Genomic DNA, 25,113 nt, shown 5'->3' on the forward strand with positions numbered 1-25,113 from the left:
CAATGAGATGAAATCTTGGCTACGTCACTGACCTAAAACACTTGATTAATTAGTACACACTAAAACACTTTGTAACAATCCCTGATTATGACATAACAAAAGTACGCTAGCTGGCTTAGGACAGCGCTACAAGAACCTAGCCATTTGATTTAATTTATAACGTTTCAATTACAAAAGGTTGATACATAAATTTGCCTATTAATCTAAGAAGCATTTATTAGTTTTCAGCATATATAGCACCCCACTATAGTTTAGGATTAATTAGTTAACATCGTTGGGCGTAAAAAAGCAATATGAAATCAATAAATTAATAGCTTATTAATTATATGTACACAGCAGTGCTCTACTCAAAGGGCTGGATATCTTGATCAAATTAACAGCGAGTCCCTTGTGACTTGGATCTTGGTTTCCTTCTCCTCCTAACTAAACTGCAGGTAGATGATGAAAACTAATGAGCTGAAGAAATGGATGGTGGTGAGCTTGGTAGCGGCGGCGGTAATCCTACGCAACGCAGCAGTTGCGGCGGAGCCACAAGTGCCATGTCTCTTCATATTTGGCGACTCATTGATAGACCCTGGTAACAACAACGACTTGTCGACCATCGCCAGGGTTAATTTCCGGCCCTACGGCATCGATTTTCCGTTGGGGCCGACGGGGCGATTTTCCAACGGAAAAACGGTGGCGGATGTCGTCGGTAATGTTGTGATCATCTATGAATTTGCATGAATAGTATTGAATATTTTTAAATTAATTATATTTCATTGTGAGGAATATTAATTAATTCACTTTGCGATTTTCAGCTAAACTTCTAGGGTTTAAGGATTACATTCCCTCGTATTCGAAAGCTCGTGGCAAGCAAATACTAAGAGGAGTCAACTATGCATCTGCTGCTGCCGGAATCAGACCAGAAACCGGCCGCCATTGGGTACAGTGGATTTAAACAACATTATTTGTGTGTGTAAATGTACTTATATATGTGAAACAACGTTATGCTAGCTTCATTATTAAGTTGGTCTCCTAACAAGTTGATTAGTTAATTAATTACATCTTCTAATTACTCTATATATATTACGATACACTAAGGGGCATCCACTATGGGGTCGCGGACGCCGACCGCGCACCGGGATTCAACGTGGGATTCAATAGTCAACTTAATGTAGTTTTACTATTTTTAATGTGGGATTCAATTTAGGATTTTATTTTGAGGTGGTCTTGGGTAAAATCGGGTGTACCGTACAATCGGGTTGACCCGCACCCAGATTCTAACCCGCATCCTGATCCGAATCTGCACGCTGATCCAAATCGTGTAAATGACACTATTCGGTTATACAAATGACACTGCATGCATGTAATAGACACTATTCTGTCATACAAATAACACTGCATATAAATGACACTATAACATTGTAAATGGCACTGTATATAATTGACATTATTCAGAAATATACATGACCATTCCTGTAATTGACACTATAAAATTGTAAGTGATACTATAATATTTTAAATAACACTATAAGATTGAAAATGGCACTGTAGCATTTTAAAATTAATGTTATAGTGTCATTTATATATCTGAATAGTGTCAATTATATGCAGTATCATTTGTATAACCGAATATTGTCATTTACACGATTTGGGTTATGATGCGGATTCAGATCAGGATGCATGTCAGGATCTGGGTGCAGGTCAACCCGATTGTACCCAAGTTTTTGTGTTTTATTTTTATTGTAATGCATTTTTATTTTTTAATCAATGTAGTTTTAAATTTTAATTTCAATGATGTTTATGTTGTTAAATTTAATGTTTATTTTAATTAAAAATAACATTAAAAATAAAGATAAAAAGAAAAACAAAATTTAAGAGTCCGGGTGTTGGAGCTTTTGACAAAAATGCACGCACCTTTCAATAAAACATCACGTCGTCCCCCTCTTGATCAATATGTAAAAGTCGTAGTTCACGATTCAGAACTGTCGATTCGTCATTCATATCGATTTAGGGATTCAAGATTTAAGTTCACAGGATTAGGACTTCGAGTCGTGGGTCCGTATATATACACACTATTACCTAATTTCTAATTATGGTTCACAATGTTATAATAACATTTATTTTATAATCAATATTATTGAAACAATGACTTCATAAATGTGGGAAGACATATATATATGTGAACGAGCTCCTACATTAATTACCAGGGAGATCGGGTTTCTTTCGACAAGCAACTGAGAAACTTCAACCACACCTTCGCACAACTCGCGGCCATACTCGGCGGCCGACGCGCCGCCACAGATTACTTGGGCAAGTGCATATTTATATCCGCATTAGGCAACAACGAGTTCCTCAACAACTACTTCTTGACTCCACTTTACAACACCAGTAGAGTCTACACACTCCAACAATACATCCCTATTGTCCTCAAACAATATACCCAGCAACTCAAGGTACATATATCTTTCTCCGAATCTCAATCTCCTTTGATTAACGACGTCGTTCCCGGTCACTGCAGGTTCTGTACACCTTCGGCGCTCGGAAAATCGCTCTAATCGGAACAGCGCCGTTGGGCTGCATCCCGATCAGTGTAGTGACCAATAGCCTCGATGGCTTTTCATGTGTGGAAAGCAACAACCGAGCAAGCCGAATGTTCAACAAACAGCTCAGAGCAAGGATTGATGTTTTCAACACCATGTTTGCTGCTGCACAATTTATCTACCTCGACGGTTACAATCCTATCAACGAAGTGTACAACAACGCCCAAGCTTATGGTTTGTATATATATATATATAGAGATAATATCTCATTCTAGCTTTTTTTTTCATATAGCAAAAAGACATTATAGACATAGATTTTAAAAAAATACTCTCTCCATTCCCCAAATAACTTCCTAGTAGGGGACGACACGAGTTTTAAGGAAAGTTGTTAAGTATATATTGGTAGTAGAAAAAAAGTATTATAATTAGTATTGAGAATGATAAAATATTGAAAAGTAAGTATAAAATAAATTATTATTAGTGGTGCGTAATATCCCAAAATAGATAAGAAGTTATTTGGGGAACATTTCAAAAAAGAAATATAAGAAGTTATTTAGGGGACGGAGGGGATATGAAAATAGTAGCCATTTTAGAGAGCCAATTTTTTTTAGGCCCGTAACTTTCGCCGTATTACAAATGTAGGGCGAATTTTTACAAGCTTTCAATTGCACGACAAATTTTCAGAAATTCGGTATAAGTAGGACAAATTGAGCACGATCGCCGAATTTTTTAAAATTTGTCATGAAATTATAAGCCCGAAAAAATTTGTCTTACATTTAGAAAACGGTCAAAGTTACGGGCCTAAAAAAGATGAGAGGGGAGATAGATTTTTTTTAAAAAAATTAATCTTTAAATAAATATAAGTTTTACATTTCAAATCATATATTTACATCAAATATATCAAATTAAAGCTTTAATCGTGATCATTAATTTGATAAGCATATTAAATATTTTATGAATTTCACAATTTTAAAAATAAATAAAACAAAAAACATAAAAATATATAAAAAAAAGGAAATAAAAAGATAAAATATACTAGTTTATAAATAAATCTTTAATTTTATTATAATTACAAAATTTCTACTCAATTTTGAAATCAATTTGAATTAATTTCAAATTGAAATCTTGACTTTTTAATATAGTATAGATTTTGATCTAAGTGGGTGTTTTAACCCCAACTCAATGTATATATAGCCTTTCTTCAAATATATATAACTTTTTTTCTTCCCCTCTTTTTTTTTTTTTTTTCCCCTTGCGTGTGGAACCAGGAACTTGAACAATATTTGAGATTTAAGGGTTATTTAACTTGAACAAAGCATTTAAAGGTTAATTTTGCACTATATGTGTAATTGCTAGTTCGGATGCTACCACCCCATGGAAAAAAGTATAGTTTTTTTTTCTTTTCTTTTCTTTTCTTTTTTAAAAATTTACATTTTTGACAAATTACTTTGAATTGTTTTTCTATCACATTTTTATAAAATAGTAGAAAATATATTTAAGAAAGAACTTTAAAATGTGAACATAATATATTGGGAAGAAAATAAAATATGATGAATTAAATTAAACTTGAGAGCCCAAAGTTTTTTAGGACGACTTTGGCCGTTATGCAAATGTAGGATAAATTTTTTCGGGCTTGCAATTGCAAGACAAATTTTCAAAAATTCGGGATCAGACTCAATTTGTCCTACGGATGCCCATTTTTTTTTTTTTTTTTAAGATTCTTGCAATTCCAAGCCCGAAATAATTTGTCATGCATTTGTAAAACGGTCAAAATTACGGCCCTAGAAAATCTTTGCGCTCCATTTTAGACTATTTTTTTAGGACTCCATGTTAGACTACTTTTAGCTAAATATTTAGGGGTTTGCCTCTTGTATATATAGTTGCACACTTATTTGATTTCATGAAATACCGACTTTGACCTAATTTTATTTTTGGTTTGTTGGTTAAAGGTTTTAAAGTGAGGACCAGGGCGTGCTGTGGGTCTTCGATAATATGTCTCCCTAACGACGTCGTATGCCCAAACAGAAGTGAATACGTGTTTTGGGATTTCGCACATCCCACAGAAGCTGCTTCCTTGCTGTTGGGAAGAAGAGCATACCAATCTCAGAAGCCATCAGATGCTTATCCCTTTGATCTTCGCCGCTTGGCCCAACTTTGAAGAAGACGACGATCCAATGGGATATAACTCTTTCATCAATAATATTAATTCACCCATGCCATGATTTATTACTCAATAAAATTAATATTACTTGACTGAAACCCAAATTCTTAAAATCGGAAGTCATGGGAAAAAGTAGGGAGATTTTTTGCCAGCAAAAAACGTGCAAGCATTTCATCATACGGTTGGGATGCAACATAACATAACTTCATTACTATTATTTTATTGCCACAATGCCAAATTATTGAGGCAAATTATTGAGGTTTGGTTTGTGGTTGCGAGTTGGGAGACCGGAGATTCTTAGGGAAGATAGTTAGGCCGGAGTTCCCGAAGTTTTTCCACTCCCTTCTGGCTTTATGTTTTTGGCTTCTTTTTGCACGTTGGGGTTTTTGTTTTTGACGAGTACTCTTTTTCCCCTTTAAAGTTTTTTCCTTTGGATTTTCTTTAAAGGGGTTTTAATGAGCATCGGCCCTTAGTCTGCGTCTTTGTGCTTTCAAGGGTTCTTCTTGGTTGTTTTTTCTTTTTCTCTTTTAATATAAGCTCTCATTTTAAGAACAAGTAAGAATTGACTTCATTTTAAGAACAAGTAAGAATTGACTATCTTAAATAATAAATTTATCTAAGGTCGATTATGAGATTAAACCGTAAGGAGGCGTTTACTTTGTATGATTGATAAAATGGATGATTGAGTATTTTTATTTTCAACAATAGGATATCTCTAATCTCACCCTCTTCATGGGGATAAGAATCAAGCAAAACTAGCTTTAATAATAAAAATAATCAAGGACATTGCAATATCCCAAAATTACGTTGCAATCCATCAAAGTAAACAAAGGACTAACCTTAATATTTTTTTTATCAATTAAGGCTAATTCTTCAAAGTAATTAAACGCCCCCCAAATTATTTATCATATTCTAAAAGTATTTGAACTTTCGATAATGTCAATCAAACTATTGACATGGTATAAAAAATATTCCCATTAACATTTTTGGTTGACATATTTACCATATATTTTTTAATAGAACATTTGTAAGTGTCCTATTATATATGTGACACTAAATTTGTATTATTGACAAATAAAATTGATGTTATAAAAAAATTAATGAAATATATAATTCAAAATCCAGGGTCAAGTAGTTTAGAATTTAATTTGATAATAGCCATAATTTGAATTGTATATTTCACTAAAATTTTCATTTCATTAATTAATATAGTTTGACGACATTGGATTTGAATTATATATTTCACTTACTTTTTTGTAACATATTACTCCCTATGTAGTCCGTCCCATTTGATTTCGCATGTATTCCTTTTCTGGATCCTATTTAAATTGACATATTTCTTTTTTATGTATCTTTATACTCACATTAAATATGTGCATATCCACGTTTACACTACAATTTTATATATTAAATCCTAAATATAAATCCAATATATATAGTAAGTTCTTGTGAACTTTTGAAATTTCTATAGTACATATATGTTATCTACTCTATCTTAAATTTAAGATAATTCTTTCTAAATTAATCATTATTTTCTACAACAATTAAAATTAACAAATATTTTTATAGGGTTGGGATCCGATGCGAATAACTATTTTTCATAAGAAATGAGAACAACAAATTGAATAAACCAATATAAATCTATGAATAAAGTACTTGTAATGCACAAATAACCGAATTCAGTTAATGTGGTGAAAATTTTGCCTCCTTCAGATTTCGAACTCAGGTGAAATTTTGACCACTCTCATAAATATTAATTAGCTATATATGATTTGAATATCCCACGTTCCAAACTTATTCTCATTTTTCACCATATTTGCCTATTCTCACTTAATCATCTCTCTATTCTTATAATACTACCTAGATATTTGTTGATAATGTATCACATTTTTTAAATGAAAATTTTAATTTAAAATTTTGTCCGTAATGTTTGATAAAATAACACAACACATCTACAAACCACATTTATTGTGTCAAATTAATTAGTCCACTATGAAACATTATTAATTCGCTGTAAAAAAAACTATGAATTTAAGAAAAGTAAAAGTTTTGCCACATACGGGGTTGAATCTTGTTCAATTCAATAAGCAAAGTCATGAATTCACTATAGATCTTGATGATAGCAGGAATGAAAATTTTCATTTATACGATAAATACCTATAGATACATTTTGAGCCACTTTCTGAGATCATCCAATATTATATCTTTATTTTCATTCGAGAAGAAAATTTATTATTATGTATCCACACACATGTATACATTCATTAGAAAGGTAGATAAACAACACATAATTTATTGATTTATTATAAATTAAAAAGGAGAGTGGAGAGAGCGAAAGGGAGATAACAATAAGACAAATAAGAGTAGAGAAAAAAATAAAAATTCAACATTAAAATTTTAAATTATCATAATTTATTTGTTTCAAATTCATATTTGCTTATTTTTACACTAAATTAAAGATGTTGTCATTATCTTTTAATTAAAATACATATTGAATATTTTTTCTCACGCTACAACTTTTTTTTTTTTTTAGTGATATGAGGCTTGGTAGCAAATTTTTTTTGGAGTGTCATTAATTAAATTAATAGCATGCTGAACGTCTGCAGCGTGAGATTGGACCTTTTAGATGATATCATGTAGTGACCCGCTCTTTTATGTTATTTAATTACGGTATCGCGATAATTAATATCGCATCCTTCAGTAAATGAAACCCAGTTGCCAGTTATATGTGAATCCAGTTTATGATCCTGATTTTTTTTATTTATCAGAGATGGAGTATTATTTTAGTCGTATGCTTTTGTATGCATGAGAAAAACGCGACGAGGATTATTGAGCTATTCAATAATTATTATTTCCAAGTTATAACTGACTTAGCGAAGTCAAGTTATTTATTAATCGAGAAACAGAAGCAGTTATATTTTATTAGTGCTACTAGAAGTCGAGGATTTATTCCGACTGCAAAGCAGATTAAATCCATGGATTTAATTTAAGTTATATTACAGTTTATCAAGTTAGCAGGCAAGGAAAAAGATATCAAGTAGATACAGAAATGCGATAATTAGAAAATCGAAGCCAGTATTTTATTACAGTTCACGATTACAGTCTAGTTCCCAGCTTGGGGAAAATCGTCTAGTATATTACAAAGGATTGGACTCTACGTGGCCCACTTAATGCCTTTCACTCAAGTGTGGACACATTAGTCAAAGAGAGAGAAAATTCAAAAGTAGGAAATGTAGAGGAAAGAACCGACCACCTCTGCACTCCCATCTCTTCAGCCGCCCTCCAATGGCTGCCCGGCTCCCTCAAACCTCAACTTCCAGCCACCCTATCTCTGCTCTTTTCACTAGCATACTTAAGTATGCAGCGTCATTTCTCTATTAGTATCAACCCAGCCAACAAATGCAACTTTCACCCTCATCTCATCTCATCCAAAAGTTCAGAGGATCAGTCCAGTTCGTTTCGGCCGAAGCTCAGAAGGTAAGGCTTGGCCTCAAACTTTCATTTCCTTTGAGAAGTTTACCTGCATTAAACGAGAACCATCGTCCATTTCAGTTATCACCCTAGTTAAAACTACTCAAGTTCAGCAAACAGTTCATCAATCAAACGAAGCAACTTCAAGATTTTCTCAGTTCATTCAACAACCCACAAACCTTCAAGGTATTAATGCTATGTCATTTATCCATTCCAGCAAATATTCATACCAGTGAACATTCATATCAAAGCATGATCATGAGTAGTTTCACAAGGAGATACGACGTATAAGCATCTTGAACTGAGTAAACACCCCAACTATGCTTTCATGAACAAGTGACAGTTCATATGAAGTTTTAAGCGAGCATAATTTGAGTTTATGCGAAACAAGAATTTTGGCACTTTGCCTAGTCCGTTTAAGTATCGATTGAAATAGAATTGAGTGAGAAAAAGACTTAGCTTTGAGAAGAAGGGCTGACTGCCCGATGACGACGACGACGACGATCGGGACAGGGCGAACTCGCCCAACCTCATCAGGGCCCCGAACAGCAGCTGCCCGGCGACGAGCTGAGACTTGTGCGCAGCAGCAACGGTCCAAGGGCAACAGCGGCGCGGTGAGAGGCGTAGGCCTTCTTACTTCAGTCGTCGGAAACTCAAGAACAACAAGGCGGAAGCGGAACGGCTTAATGAGGAGAGCAACCGGTTTCAGGGACCGGAGCAGAACTCGCTCGACGACGGCGGAGATAACACCGAATGTACGGCGCAGCAGACGACCGGATGAGAGAACGCCGATTGAATCGCCGGATTTCGGACGAAGAAACAGCGGCGTTGAATTCCAAATTTTAGGGCTCGATTTAGGTTCCGCGGTTGGTTTGAGAAGATGACGGCGGAGTTAGACCCATCGACAGACGACGCCGGCCGGAGTAGATGGCGGCTGAACGACCGGAGAATCGAAGCCGGCCAGATTTTAGCCGGAGGAGAAGAGGCCGATCGGCCCTTGAGAAAGAGGGAGAGGAGCGGTCCCTGAGTTAGAGTGAGAGACCGACAGTTTGTGAGAGAGAGAGAGTTTGGGCTTTCATATTTTAATTGTTTTGGGCCAGAGACTTTTAAGTGGGTTTTAAATTCTTTTGAGTTTGGGCTTTCAATTTTAATTGTTTGGGCTTTCACATTTAAATTCGAACTGGGCCAGACTTTTATTGAATTGGCCCTTCTCATTACTTCTATTGGGCTTGATTTATTTAAGAAGTTGGGCTGATGCATATTTTATGATGGGCTATTATTCTAATCCCATTTATATTTCATTGGGCCAGTTCAATTCATCATTTGGGCCGATTAAATTGCCTATTGGACTAAGATTTATTCTTTCCAGCCCACATTATTTATCAGTGGGTGGGCCGATTCTTATTCAGTAAATGAGCCGCCCAGTTTATTAATTGATGTTTTGGACTTCAGACTTTAAAGCGAGCTGTCATTGTTTATTTCATTAAGGCCACTGGTTTATTTAATTAATTGGCTACTCTCTTTTGAGCCTATTAATTCTTTGAGGTTACGTTAGTAATTATGTTTCTATCGAAAAGCCCGATAATTTCTACGAGGTCACACCTCGATTAAAGCTGAGTTAGTTTTTTTTTTTCGATCAAGTACAAAGGCGAGATTTATTTGACAACTAGAATATTACGATGAGGAAGGAAGAAGCACAGCTTTATTCAACCGCGTTAGACGGGAGTTAGTTAAATCTATTAACGAGGACTAATAGTAGAATTCCCGATTATCGCTCAGAAGATTAGTTCATGCATACGAGATTCATGCATAGTTAAATTACGCTTTCTCATTAATTGAGAATTTTCCTCTAGGCAATGTCTTATTTTACATTCTCGTGATTAAGGTCAAGCGCGAGAGTAAGAACTACTCAAGGAGTCAGTACCTTAGCAAAACCTTGCTATCAGGTGGGCAATTTCTTACGCGTAAGATAAAATGCTATTAAAGAACTATGCAAGTTTTATGCTTTATTATGCCTAAATGAGTTAAGCTTTATTATGCTTCACGCTAAATGACTTATGCTATGCTGTTTATGCTATTTACGCCTTATGTGAGTTACGATTATTTACGCTTGAATGTTTTACGCTAATAAGTTTATGCCTGTGTTTGATGCTTGCGTCTGTTGGGGGAGGCCTCCCTCAACAATACGATGCCGTGTCCGCTGAGGAGGGCCTTCCTCACGGCGCGATGCCCGTGACCGCTGAGGGAGGCCTCCCTCGCGGCGCGATGCCAGTATGCCAATGTTTCAGCGTCCGTTGGGGGAAATCACCCTCGACGGTACGATGCTAGCGTCTATTGGGGGAGGCCTCCCTCAATAGTACGATGCCGTGACCGCTGAGAGAGGCCCCTCTCACGGCGCGATGCCCGTGTTCGTTGGGGAAGGCCTTCTCCACGACACGATGCTTGTTTATGATTGTTGATAATGATGAAGAATGCGCTCATGCTTTTTATGATTTTGGAAATGTTTAGTAAGCAAAGGATTTGAAAGAAACTTATGCCTCTTATGCGATGTTGTGTGTTGTTATTGATGTTACGTTTATGCTTTAGTTTTGGCAACTACCCACTAAGTACTCTTGTACTTAGCCCTACATGTTTATGTTTGTGTAGGTTGAGCTGTGATGGGCGATGAAATGTTGCTGAGTGGAGCTTTTGTCGAACTTAAAGTAGGCTCAGAAAGGATACATGTCTTCATACATGTATCTCAGTTATGCTTTCCGCTGTAAACACTGATTATTTCAGTGACGCCTTCCGCTGTAAACTCTGATAATGTTTTAGTCAAGCCTTTAACGATGCCTTTTTCCTTTTAAGGAATATAACGCGTATTCAAGTTCTTTAAGTATCCTTTTTATGCAAACTATGCCTTTTTCTTTCAAGGAGTATGTCACGCTCATTCAAGTTCTTTGAGTATTCATTTATGCGCCCCTTTCTAAACCCGCTTCTTAATTTTCTTTCCCCAGTCATGGTTTTCCCGGCTTAATTATCATTAATTAAGACCGGTCGTGACATATCAATAAGAAGAGTTCTCAAAAGTTAAACCTTGGCCAATTAAGCGATTATTTGAATCTCGTAATCTATCTATTATTAAATAGGATACATGTTGAAGCTACCACAATAATTCTCACTCCTAGGTGGCATCCTCATATTCTCTCATTCTCATTTTTCTAAATTCTACATTTTATTGATTTTTTTTTTCATATTTTTAATGATAATTATCTTACCATAACTTCCACCCTAATACAAGCACCTTGCATTTAAAATATAATTAACTATTAATTATTCATTAAGATATTTCAATCAACACATTAAAAAATGACGTTACAAAATAATCATTAATGACATTTAATTTATTTCCTAATTTTATAATTGTTTTCTGCCTATATATATTTCACAAATCTGCAATTAAAATCATTAATGCACTTCATCTTTATTTTGCTCATTCATTTCGATATTCCCGATTAAAGGAAGCACAATTTTGATATAAAAGGTGTTACGACACTAAGAGTATTGCCATCCAGATTGGAGAAGTGATTGTGGAGTAAAGATACAAAAGCCAATCTAACGATCAAAATAATATGCGCAGATCTTGATATTGGAGAACTAAGTGATTGAGCCGATGGCGAAGTACGGTATCGTAATAAGCGTCGGACAAGATGATTTAACGATTGTTACAATTTTCTACAGCAACTTTCTTACACAATTTGATGATACTGATTCAATGGTATACTACTCTAATCATATTCAGCTTATATCATATTTGATTTTTTTTAGAATTATGTATCAACGTTTATGTAATTTGCTATTTACCATTAAGGAAATTGATATTCGTTTGATATATGGTTAAATAAAGTGTGTTAACTATTCAACATCAAATTCTTCAACTAATAGGAGAATATTCAATTCCAATATTTTTTTATCATAACAAGTAATTCCACTATTAACACAATATGTGATGCATTACCATGAATTGAGATTCCCGATTTCTTCTTATTAATTTCACTCTCCTATGTAGCTTTATTACAAAATTTTATTTTTATTTATTAACAATTCTACAGTTCTTTGTTTTAACAATATACAATTATACATCCTGCCTGATTCATTTTATTTTAATTTTAAAACACAAAAGAAATATTTCTTTCTCCCATATCCAATTTCCCTTTTTATGTCCAAGCCAAAATCATTAAAATTAATTAAATAATTAAAATTTGAGACTTCTAATTGCTATTTACTAATATTATTCATTTAAATCTAATGAAAATTTATGTGATTTTTAATTAATATCACTAGATTTCTCTAATTTGCTATGGATCATGAGGTTGAATTTTCTATTTATAAACAATTCAAAAATTGGATCGTCTTTGTAAAAATAATGACCCAAAACTAAAAACTAAATGTTAGTATATAGATTATTATCTCAGTGATGGAATTTACTAACAATAACAACAACACCAATCACAACAATAACAACCATAATGATGATGATGATGATGATGAGATGATGATGTACTATGATATTTTTAATTTGGATAATAATTTAGAACAGTGGAAAAAAATTATCTAAAAGTCTAAGGAGTTTTATATTTGTATAATATCCAAATATATATTTTGAATTTAATTTTTTATATTATTTACTATATCATAATTGTTACAAGTTATATTTGCAATTGTGTAGATTGTAATAACTTTTAAATTGGTTTAATGAATTAACATGTATTACTATATGAGTCGATAATGGGTAGTAAAATTACTTACTACACGAGGCTTGGACGAATAAAATTACATATATAAATGAAATATCTAAATTGTTTAAAGTTATGTTTTCTAGAGAGCTGACAATTGGAGTTATGATTGAAATAATAATTTCACATTTGATCAAACTCAAGACGAGATATTGCTCAAAACACAATTATGGTATTTCAAGTTTCAGACGAGATGATGCTCAGAAGTTAGAGGTGGTCTATCAAACTCTAGATGAGATGATGCCCGAAACTCGGTGGACTTTTCAAATTCCAAATGATATGATGTTCGATAACTCAATTATGATTTTTTAACTCCGACGAGATGATTATCGTAAGTTAGTTTATAATCTTACAAGCTTGATCATATATATATATATATATATATATATATATATATATATATATATATATATATATAATACTCCCTCCATTCGCGATATCATTTTCACATTGTGGACGTCGTAGGTTTTAAGAAAAACGATGGACAGTAGTAGATATATAAGAGCATCCACAGTAGGGTGACTTGATAGCTGACCTTATAGAAGGGGGACCATATTGAGTAAAGAGGTCGCAGTGGAGCGACTTCATAGCTGACTTGATCTTTTTAATTTTGATTTTTGTATTTTTTGTATTTAAATTTAATTGCACAAATTTAAATAACACAATTACTTAAAATAAAAATTGCATTAATACTAATTACTAAATATTTATATATAAATTTTAAATTGAAAAAAAATTACAATAAAAAATACAAGCCTAAATATTTTCAATTTTTCTTTACTACTTTATAATTTTAAATTAAAACTAATTAAAAATAAAAGCCCAAATATTAAAACCCCAATTCTAATTTAAAACCCTAAACTATTCATATAATGGCGCCGCTTGATCTGCGCTTCATTATCACTTCTTCATCTCCATCATTTGCGCCGAGTCCCCTATACTAATCGGTTTTTTCGTTATTTGATTTTATTTTATTTTCTACGCGTGTTAAACACGCGCTCGACTTTAAAGGGATCAGGTTGTACCCGATAAATCGGGGCACCATTGAGACTTCGCCGTTTGCAGTGGAAAACCTGATTGGGTGACTCGAGTCACCCCCATCGAACCACCCACTGTAGGTGCTATAAGAGTGGATATTGTAGTGAGTGGAGTTTGGACCCCACAATAAAGACATTTTTTTATGAAAATATAAGGTTAAATTAATAAAGTGTTACATGGACCTTACAATTATAAATAGTGAAAACGATATCGCGAATGGAGAGAGTATATGATACTTACAATTTAATATATTCAATTTCCCGTCGAATTTCGACGGGTTATTCACTAGTTTAATTAGTAATAGTAATGAGGGACCGAAGTTAATTAAGAAGCTGTACATGAAAAAAAAAAAAAAAAAAAAAACTGGTTATGGTGGCTCCTCGACTTTGGCTAATCGACCGACTTATAATCTGTAGGTCTCACCGGCAGATTCACCGACGGTGGAAATATCGTAGAAGTCATTAATTGTTTGAATATGATTAAATGTGGTAGTTGCTACATTTATATTGATAGGCCCCACTAGCCTCTTTCTCTCTCTCTCGTTTCCAAGGAGCGTTCTATTTTTATATATATATAAATTAATAATAGTATTAAATAAAGAAATTTAAAAATCGCGTTACGTGAGACTCGAATCCAAGATCTTTGACCTTAGGCACCCGCCGCACCTCTTACCGCTTGGTCAACACGCGCACACAAGAACGTTCTATTCTCTGTTGTTCATGTTATTGTTGCTGAAATCATAGGTGTTATATATGCAGGGTTTTGTTTGACAACAGTTATCTATTATATAGTATATAGTTAATTAACTAATTACTAGTTAATTAATTAGTCTTCCTATAGATCTTGATTAGATATGCAGGTTTTGATGTGTCGTTATGCTAATTTGCTGGCAAGATTGCAACGATTCCCGGTAATCATTATTAGTCATTTAATTGCTTAATTACTTAGTTAATCTTTCTTAATCACTTTATATACCGGCCCCTTGGCCCCTTGATTTATTTTGAAGTGGTCTCCTGTACACTCGGGTTGTATCTGATCCAGATCCAGATCCTAATCCAGTTGGATTATCCTAACTTATTTTTTCTTGAAATGACACTAACACTAACACGATTTTGGAATGACATTAACACTATTTTACTTTACACTATTTCAAACTAACACTAACTCTATTTTATTTTACAAATGACACTATATTAAAATGACACTAACACTTGACATTCGGGTAGGATACCAATTAGGTCAGATCAAGATTAGGATTCGGGTCGGGTACGACCTGGGTGTACCGTACACCTGAGTGTACATGAGATTTTGTGATTGCTTTTTGCTCTTTCCATTGAAATTTGTGAGAAAATGTACTATATTTCCTATACTAAAATACCTGTGATTATCGACTACAATTTTTTAATTTCTTTTTACAAAATATGAAGAAATATAGTATACTTATTACTTGTATAAATAATGATCAACGAAAAAGTCAATGAATTTAATAAATCTATACCTATTATAGAAGAACCTTGTTTTAAAATTTTTGATTTACCTAATATATTCTCATATATACTCAAATTTAAGTTCAATTGTGTAATTTAATATATTATACATATAATATATCTAAAAATATATTACTCCCTCCGTCCCATTATTTATGGGACAAAACTTTTCGACACGGAGATTAAGAAAAGTAGAATTAAGAGAATTAGATGTTTAATGTTATTTCAATTAACACACCAGCAAACAGAAAATCGAAACATAAATTAACTACTCTCTCTCGGCCTCCCCTGCCTCACCGTCGCTTCCTTCGTCCTCCAGTTCCGCCGGGCTCGCGGTGAAGAGACGCCATTGCTGCCGCCTCCGTCGTCGGCCAACTCGATTCACCAGCAAACAGAAATCGAAACCAAAATCAACTGTCTCCTCTAAATCCACAAATCCATAAGTCAAAAAAATCAAATACCAAAATCCCCAAACCAAAAAATCCCCAAATCGACAAAAATCAAGAGGTGGCAAGCCCTCGCGCCGCCGCGACCTCGTCGAAGAAGGCAAAAATCAAGAACAAATAGTTTGTTCATCACCAATCGATTCACCAGTAAAAAGCGAAACAAAAATCAAAACAAAATTGAACCCAAAAACCCAAAATCAAAACAAAATCGATCCACAAACGAAATCTGAAAAAAATCAAATCTGAAAAATCCCAAAACCGCGCCGCTGAACGGCGCAAAGCCGACGGGCGTGGGAGCGGAGAAAGCAGAAGGCGCTGGAGAAAGGAATGGGGCCAAAGATGTCGGCTACTGGTAGCAGCGAGCAAGCTTCTTCTTGTCGGCGACGCCCCCTCCTTCGCAAGCTTGAAGCTTTCTCGGCCGCAGTCATTTCTCCGCCGCGGGCTTCTTCTTCGGAGGCGGCGGCGTGAAGCTGGCGGAAGATAAGAGACGAAGAGAGAGAGCGGAAGATGAGAGACGAAGAGAGAGAGAGAGCTAAAATTGAAATGAGTATAATTAGGGAGATAATTAGTCAATTAATTAAGGCTTAACCTATCCCTTATTTTTGCCTAAAATAGAAATGTCCCATGTATGTTGGGACAACCCAAAATGGAAATTGTCCCATAAATAATGGGACGGAGGGAGTATGATTTATCTTTTATATTTTAATAGTCATTTAGTATCCATTAGAACTCTTCATCGTATAAGTTACTACTTACTAGTATTTTTTATTATGTAAATTTAATAATTTAGAATTACAACGCAAATGATTAATACTTAATAGTTTTAGTAGAATTTTAATTTATTTAGAGTCTTTGGAATTAAAATTAATTATGTAAAGGTGAAACCAATAAAATAAACATGACGACAAACTTCGGTGATGTTTAATCAATTAAAATTACTTTTTTATACTAAATTTAAATGATTTTTTTATGAGTTTCTATAACATTATACTTTTCAAAAATTAACCAATAATTGGTTCAAAAAATACATTAAAATAATAAATATTGCTATAAAATGAAATGAAATAAAAATTTATACTCATAAAAATTTATTCATTAAAATAATTCATTTTCACATGCGAACGAACGGCATCTCTGTTAGTATGTTAGAAAAAGGTCCAATGATATGAATAATAAAACTAGAAGGACTTATAAAACGAAAAAAAATGGTACAAAGACCTATGAAAATAAAACATTTAGATGTGTTTTGCCTTAGTTATAATTAGTCTCGCCTCATATAAGGATGCAAGGCCTACAACTATCCACTTGTGGTGTTTCACTGTTTTTTTTTTTGTCTTATATAGTGGCACATTTATATGCACGTTTATAAAAACTGACATTTTTATATAGATAGTGCATTGTAGGGGTAATAACTAATAAAGTTGGATAGGCAAATAATATGGCCTTCGTTTGGTACCCCATATTATTTATCACTATTTCCTTTAGCCTACATATCTCAACCTCACCCAAATAGTACTCTCTTCGTCCTAATAATAATGTCCTAAAAAAATGGGACGCGCAAATTAAGAAAATGTAAAAAAAGTAAGAAAGAGATAAAGTAAAAATTAGTAGAGAGATAGATAGAATAGTGAAAAAGTAAGAGAATGATAAAATAAATGATGAGAAAGTAGATAAAGTAAATTATTTTCTTTTTGAGATTGAGATATTATAAATGGGACGTCCAATAAAAATTTGACACGTTATTATTGAGATGAAGGGAGTAGTATAGATTAGATGGATAGAAAACAATCCTTTCCTTTAATCTCTCAACCTCACCACACTCTAGGTGTCGACGTGGAGCCTTCGTCCAATAATAGAAACTCCCCGTTGTGGGGCACGCAAGGTAGAGCGCCTCATCAACGGCGTAGAGGTGCCACCGACGAGATGGGAAAGGCAACAAGCGTCGAGATTTTATTTTTTGGTATCGGTGTTCTGCAAGAATCGAGAGATGTATAGACTAAATGAAACAGTAATTAAATTAAAAGCGGACTTTGTTGTATCTCAGATCGTAGAGGATAAGTATTTAGGCTATCAAATTTAATCTTATCTATCAAACACATATTTAACCGGTTCGGATCCTCTGTACCAAAATTGTGTGCCACAATTAAAACTACAGCGTTTTAGTATTCTTCTTATTAATACACAAAATAGAGATATGTTACTATAAATTGAAATGAAAAAGGTAGAAGAGGGGGGTTCTCCGCAAAAACTTCTTTCCTATTCGCCGAAAAATTTTCATCTAGGAAAACATATAAAAAGAGCAAAAAAATAAAGAAAAATATATGTATTTCACCCTTTTTCCATAAAAATGAGAACGCACCCTAAAAGAAAAACTACTATGTGAACCCCGCTATTTTATTCCATAATCTTTTTCTCTTTATCTATTAATAACGGTACTAAATTTTTACATATGTTAGGTGAGAATCTGGATATATAGTTATCCCTCTCTCTTACAAACCACGTGAAAACCGTGGTGACGAGATATGTCACAAACAAGCCCCTTAAATTGACCAAGTAGTCTTAAAACGTTAACGTCAATTTAATGATGCCTCCCAACCCCCCTTCAAAATCACCATTTCCACCATGCCCCATTCTAAAATTACCACCATCTGCTTCTTTCTGCTACTAAATCTTGCAACTTTCCGATTTAGTGGCGTTGCGAGCCAACCACAAGTTCCATGCTTCTTCATCTTCGGGGACTCATTGGTCGACGCCGGCAACAACAACTATCTCTCCACGGCCACGAAAGTCGATTACCTTCCTTACGGCATTGATTTCCCGGCCGGCCCCACCGGCCGCTACACCAACGGCCGAAATGTCGTATATATCATAAGTATCATACACCTTCTTTTTCTTAATTTCGGCTCCAATTAATTATATACATTCTGATTAATTAATTAACTTGTTTCTCTAATTTCTTTGACAGCTCAAATGTTGGGGCTCGACGATTTCATCCCACCTTCCGCCAATGCTACAGATCAGGACATCCTCCGCGGCCTCAACTACGGCTCCGGCGGAGCTGCCATTCTTGATAATTCTGGATCTGGCCTTGTACTCTCTCTCGCTATTGAGTTTAAATTTTTTTAGGCCACTATTTTAAGACGGTTTGTAAAGTAGACAAATGTTTTTTGGACTTGCAAAAATAGATCAATTATTTTAAATTTCAACGTCCGTAACCCATATTTGGCCTGAATCGAGCTATTCTGGGTCACATTTGAGTCCAAATAAGGCCTCAAATGTGGCCCATAGACACAAAAAATCTTAAACTCCTCCCTACTAGCTGAACTAATTCCTGTGTCTAATTTGTTTCTTAGGATGGTGTGATCAATATGAACCAGCAACTGTCGAACCACGAGGCTGCGATATCGAAATTAACCGCATTGTTAGGAAGCAAGAAAGAAGCCAAGAAACATCTAAATTCGTGTCTATACTACGTGGGAATGGGCAACAACGACTACCTCCGCGACTATCTTCCCAAATACTACGCCTCCGCCGCAAACTACACTCCCAATCAGTTCGCCGCTCTCGCCATCAAACAATTCTCAAAGCAGCTCAAAGTAAAGAATATAATTAATTAAATAATTTCTCCTTCAAATTCAACTCCATTGTTACTAATTAATTTTCTTCGAGTGCAATTCGCAGAGGCTATACTACAACGGAGCGAGGAAAGTAGTCGTAGTGGCGGTGGGCAAAGTAGGGTGCGTCCCGCAGCAGGTGTTCACGTACCCCGTCTCCGAGCCCACGGGCTGCGTGGAGACCAGCAACGAGGTCGCTCGGATCTTCAACGAAAAGCTTCGGCTTCTCGTCGCCGGCCTCAACCGCCTCCCCGCCGCCAAATTTATCTACACCACCGACATCGACGAAACACATGGTGCGCTCCATCTTTTTTTTTATAAACTACAAGTAAATAAAGAAATTTAAAGACGTACCACACAACTATTAATTAGCTCAATATATATAGCAGAGCAGAGCGTAAATATGATGTTGATGACGTGGATTTTTCAGGTAATATAACGGTTATGGTGGAGCCGTGTTGCCCGGTGTCGGCGGAGAGACAGGGGCAGTGCGTGGTGGGAGGCATTCCTTGCAGCAACAGAGATGATTATTATTTCTGGGATTACTTTCATCCAACGGAGGCTGCCAATTTGTTGTCGGCGAATATAGTCTACGATGCTATCTCGCCCTTGCTTACAAAAGGCGTCGATGTTTCGTAGACAGCCGCTTCATTTCGGAAATATGCTCTCATCTATTTTAATGAAAATCCAGTTCGGATTTTCAGGGTTTTTACCCAATTAATAAAATGTTAATCAAGTTCTTCTAAAAATGCTGGTGGAAAAGGAATTGATAGAAACATAGGCTAGAATCTTTTGCAGCATATGATCTCAAATTTGGATAAGATCCTCTGTTCCAACTCAATGTCCTATCACCTATGCCCACTTTTAGTTCCACTACTTTGAAATATTTATTACTATAAGATAAAAATTATTACTCTATCTCATAAAAACATGCATAGTATGAAATGATACAGATTTTAAAAAATCATGTAAATGAAAAAATGATTCAACATTGATTATGATGTTTAGTGGAAAAATTATTATTATAAATGGAGTATGCATGTTTTTATGGGACGAACGAAAAAAATAAAATTATGCATATTTTTGTGGGACGAAGGGAGTATATCCTAGCATTTGATTAATCAATCCTAATAATTATTTTTACTATAAAAATGCAAAAAAAATAAATTACTTCCTCCATCCATAATATATAGTTTCCACTTTGTGGACGACACAAATTTTAAGAAAGTAGTGAATAATAACGAAATTAATTAAAAAGGAGTATAAAACTAATACTAGTACGGTGTGAAGATGAACGTTAAAATTAGAAGAGAGAATCCAAGTGATCAACATATTGCAGTGTAATTTTTAAATCTTTCTGCATAATTGAATCGATCAATGATTTCAGTAAAAAAAAAGGTCTCCTGCAAAAAAGAAAATAGGCAGACGGGTTCCCGCTGACATGAGACGTACCTACATTATTGGTTAGGAAAATAACCCGTGACTGACTGCATTATATTTCTATAACATATGTATTTGACACATGTGCTAATTTCAAAAGAGAAAATACTCTCTAAACTTTAATGTGTATGTCTTCTTTTCATAAGTCGAATTAAGTCGACTTGAACCAAAAATTAATGGCGTGATTTTGACTTGTAGTACTATATAATTGTTTTTTGTAAAAGACACCGAAAAATCTTACCAGGATAAATTTGAAAAACCAAAAAAAAAATGGCATATCGTGATTTTGACTTGCAGTACAATATAATTGTATTTATTCATACATTTTGGGATATTTTTGTAAAAAATCTAGAGAATAGACATTTGTTAGTTTATTTAAGGGGTATTGGCCTATAAATAATCGAACTTTTTCATTTTCTGATTTTGCACCTCATTTCTAAAATTTGCCTATAAATACTTGAAATTTGTATTCTTTCTGATTATACATCCGACTAATTTTTATCCTCAAATCGTTGCTGACATGGCAGCAGGATTGAGAGGAAAATTTGAAGTGCATGATAAAGCAGATAAATTTGTTATCAATGTGGGATATAGAAAATGTAATTATAGGGTTTGGGATGTCAATTTGGCTGTCATATGTGCCAACAACAATTTGGAAGAAAAAATTCATTGAGAGCAAAATTAAAAGGAATACAATATTCAAATATTCATATATAAATTTTAAAGTTAAGATGCAAAATTAGAAAATAGAAAAAGTTCGAGTATTGCCGGTAGGCCCAATACCCCTTTATTTAAATGCCATGTGACTGCTGGTGGTGGCGGGGGCGGGAGCGTCGTACTGATATTTGTTGCTTTCTATTGCTCTTTTAATGACGTAGGGCCTATAATATTGATTGTCTTTCCTTTGAGAAGCAATATGATTTTCCAGCCATTTCGAAGAGAGAATTAATCATATTATTATATGTAACAAAAATCAAAATAATTTGGGATAAGGTCGTGACATTTCATGATTGTGAATTGTGGTAGTGACTAGTGCATGTGATGATCATGGCATATAATATATATCACCAATATAAGTTTTTCATAATTACATATACAGGTCGCCTCAACTCCCATATATATATATATATATGTTCCTCTTCGGAGTTCCGAAATTTATTTAATATATGCTGCATGCATATCGTAATTTACCACTCGTTTCTATATAAAATACTAGTATTATTTTTGTCTGTCTTATAAAAAAATATCATTTTAATTTTAGAACATGATTCTACATTATCTATTACACATTATCAAAGTTTTTCTAAAATTTAATTAGTAGGTCTTTTTCTCCACTCAACATATTATCTACCAAATATTTTTTAAAATCTCAAGTGATAATCTCTTACAAGACAAAGAGAGTATATTTCTTTATTGAGTCGGATTCAAACGTCAATATATATAAACTACTAAATTAATGGAATTATATGAATTAAAAATTTTGTGAGAATAGAAAATAATGCCAAGGAGAATTAAAACTCCAACGATAATTGAACGACGATGGGGGTAAAAAAAAAACGGAGAGAGAGAGAGAGAGAGTAATAAGTAAAAATTATGCTTTCCATCTTAAATATTATTCCTTTATTTGAACGTAAAATTTATAAAATTATTATACTCATCTAACTTTTCTTTTTTCTTTGTTTTTTTACTTGGAAAATGAACACGACGAGTTTTGAACTTTGCATCCCAACAGTGTTTCTTTCTTAATTAAACATTAGTATAATAAAATTATACTCACTCTGTCCCAATTAACTTATCAATATTTTTTTTGGGGCCGTCCTAACTAAATTGATCAATTTCATTATATGAAATAAATATAAACAAAGGTAAACATATAATCACCTATTCACTTTATTACTAAACACACTTAAAACACTAGTTTCTTAAATTTTGTGCCGAAAAGAAGTTGATCAACTTAGATATGCAATAGATATTGTTATGCAAATTGTACAATAGAAAATTTTTAATGCGATTAATTAAGAGGTGTTTGGCTAAACATATAAACTCTTTAAAACGGCTTATAGAGCTCTAAAAATTAGGGCGTGTTTGATAAATTGTTTAAGGACATTTAAGGGCGCTAAATGGGCTTATTTCTGTGTTTGATAAGTAATCTCCATAACATGGGAAGCCCGCAGAAAAAGTTCGGCCCTTTCCAAAAACACTGTTCCACTGCGGAACCAGGCACGAGGGTGACCCCCAGTTTGCGTTCCTTGGTATCTACAGTACTCCTGCTTAAAATTCTATTTCTCAAAATTGCCCCGGTGGTCCTTTGCGAAAAAAATTCAAAATTTGCCTTTGTCTGCGCAATTGCTCATTTGCTGTTTCAAATTGGGGGCTCTGGAGCACATACAACTACAATTGCAGAGGGTGCGCCGTGGCGATTTCGCATACCGCCGATTTGCTCGACGTGCCGTTGAAATCATTTTTGTGCAGTGTACCTCTGCTCGATTCAAATTTTGAACCACCAATTATTTATGTTGGCGTTGGGAAATCATTGGTGCATTCAACCGATTTTTTAATTTGACATCGAATATCACCTTTGATTTTGATTCGTCTATTACCTCTTGGTAGGGTTTGCCGGAAGTGCAAAGGATACGGTTTGCATTTCCAGATTATTGATGAGGTTAGTTTGGTCATTACATATTCTAATCCAGATTGCAGTGTTATTTATCAAACAATCGAAATTTCCTAACACGCTTTTAAGCTTGGTCCATCAAACAGACTCTTATAAAACGTAACCAGCCAAACCTTATACCCCTTTCCTTTAGTTTGCCTATAAGGCCTTAACATTACCGATTAATCAAACATGCCCTTAGTTTCAAGAGTTTATAAGCTCCACAAAGACCCTCTAAGAGCATCTATAGCGGGGCTCCATCTCCCGCCTCGAGCCTCGCCGAGCGCACCGCCCCACTGCTGTCGAGCCCCACTGCCTTGATTAATGGGACGGAGGGAGTAGTTTATTTTAATTAATGTAATATTGAAATTTTAAATTCAATGAAATATTTGATTATAAAATTGGAGAGGTTAATTTGAATAAAATAAAAAAGAAATTTTAGAGTCTATTTTAAAGTCACTTACTATAAAGTGATGTTTCTTAAATGGAGATCACTCTTTTAAAGTCTCCAAAGGGCTCTATTACTGTAGATGCTATGTCGGTCAAAAGCGACTCGTTCCTGCATATTATCCAAATCAACACATAAAACAAATTGTATCCATGAGCAACTGATTAGTGATTACCCTTATCTTATCCTTTCAGCAGAACTATGTATTTTGTACCTTTGTATATTTTTAATGAAACGGGCCCCATAATCTACTCCTGTGTTTCCTCGCTTATTTTGCTGGAGGAAATCGAAAATCACATCTCACCTATCACCGTTTTAACTATATTAACACAAAAACAAAAATGTAAACCCCCATTTATGTTTATTTAAAAATCTTCTTCATTCTCATTACTAGTTAAAAACAAGTACTACACTTTTGCGCAATCCAAAATGCTAGTGAAATTAATTTTGGATATTTTCTTCTCTGTTAGGGTGGTAGTAACAATAAACCAACAAAAGTAATTTTAACAAGGCCATATCAAAAATTTGAACCTATCAACTTTTATAAATCTATCTCTACAATAGTAAACCTATAAAAGCAACTTCGTTGTGGATCCTACCAATTTAACTGAATTCGGTATTACGTTTAAATAATTTTAATTTGACCCCTGGTGTCTACCTTTAAACTCTTTAATATTGAAATGGTGAGGAGAGATAAATCTTTTGATTTCTTTTTTGAAATTATGAGAGGTATCTGAATATAATCAATTATGCAACTAGCACGCAGATGGGACCTCACCACCACCCAAACGGTGGGAAAATATCACCGCACGATGGAGAGAAACGCCCTGCGTGTGAGACCTCAACACCAAACAATACAGCACCACACGCAGGCGAAAATACAGCACCACCTAAAGTGTGAAAACATCACCGCACGCAGGCGAGTCTGAACCCAAGACCTCTCACAAAGGCGAGTCTTTGGGTGTCTCAACTTTGCCACTAGAGCAAGACCTCATTGGCAAACCTTTTGAATCTTAAAATTTAAACTTCATATCTTTAATATTTTAAATTCATTT

At 34.3% G+C, this 25,113-nt stretch overlaps 3 protein-coding genes across 4 annotated transcripts in view; all 3 read left to right on the forward strand.

Annotated features, from left to right (window-relative positions):
• The window catches only part of LOC130985259 (uncharacterized), a 920,555-nt gene that overhangs the window by 480,948 nt on the left and 414,494 nt on the right, over positions 1-25,113 (forward strand). The gene's annotated exons all lie outside the window — the stretch shown is intronic.
• LOC130985285 (GDSL esterase/lipase At5g45670-like) lies at positions 365-5,082 on the forward strand. Its single transcript, XM_057908189.1, has 5 exons — positions 365-694; positions 801-925; positions 2,193-2,438; positions 2,504-2,759; positions 4,475-5,082. The coding sequence occupies exons 1-5, from the start codon at positions 439-441 to the stop codon at positions 4,681-4,683; spliced, it is 1,092 nt and encodes a 363-aa protein (XP_057764172.1). The 5' UTR covers positions 365-438; the 3' UTR covers positions 4,684-5,082.
• Positions 18,447-20,355, forward strand: LOC130985293 (GDSL esterase/lipase At1g33811-like). Its single transcript, XM_057908197.1, has 5 exons — positions 18,447-18,775; positions 18,869-18,993; positions 19,257-19,499; positions 19,585-19,813; positions 19,948-20,355. Exons 1-5 carry the CDS (start codon positions 18,526-18,528, stop codon positions 20,154-20,156), a joined length of 1,056 nt encoding a protein of 351 aa, XP_057764180.1. The 5' UTR covers positions 18,447-18,525; the 3' UTR covers positions 20,157-20,355.

Source organism: Salvia miltiorrhiza, chromosome 5 (genome assembly GCF_028751815.1).
Source record: "Salvia miltiorrhiza cultivar Shanhuang (shh) chromosome 5, IMPLAD_Smil_shh, whole genome shotgun sequence".
Lineage (NCBI taxonomy): Eukaryota > Viridiplantae > Streptophyta > Magnoliopsida > Lamiales > Lamiaceae > Salvia > Salvia miltiorrhiza.

What these genes read in the sequence shown, in the direction of transcription:
- LOC130985285 (XM_057908189.1), top strand. Translation starts at nt 439, where the DNA reads ATGATGAAAACTAATGAGCTGAAGAAATGGATGGTGGTGAGCTTGGTA. An exon ending in AACGGTGGCGGATGTCGTCG is followed by an intron (nt 695 to 800) that starts GTAATGTTGTGA and finishes TGCGATTTTCAG; the next exon opens with CTAAACTTCTAGGGTTTAAG. An exon ending in CAGAAACCGGCCGCCATTGG is followed by an intron (nt 926 to 2,192) that starts GTACAGTGGATT and finishes ATTAATTACCAG; the next exon opens with GGAGATCGGGTTTCTTTCGA.
- LOC130985293 (XM_057908197.1), top strand. Translation starts at nt 18,526, where the DNA reads ATGCCCCATTCTAAAATTACCACCATCTGCTTCTTTCTGCTACTAAAT. An exon ending in AAATGTCGTATATATCATAA is followed by an intron (nt 18,776 to 18,868) that starts GTATCATACACC and finishes TTTCTTTGACAG; the next exon opens with CTCAAATGTTGGGGCTCGAC. An exon ending in ATAATTCTGGATCTGGCCTT is followed by an intron (nt 18,994 to 19,256) that starts GTACTCTCTCTC and finishes TTTGTTTCTTAG; the next exon opens with GATGGTGTGATCAATATGAA.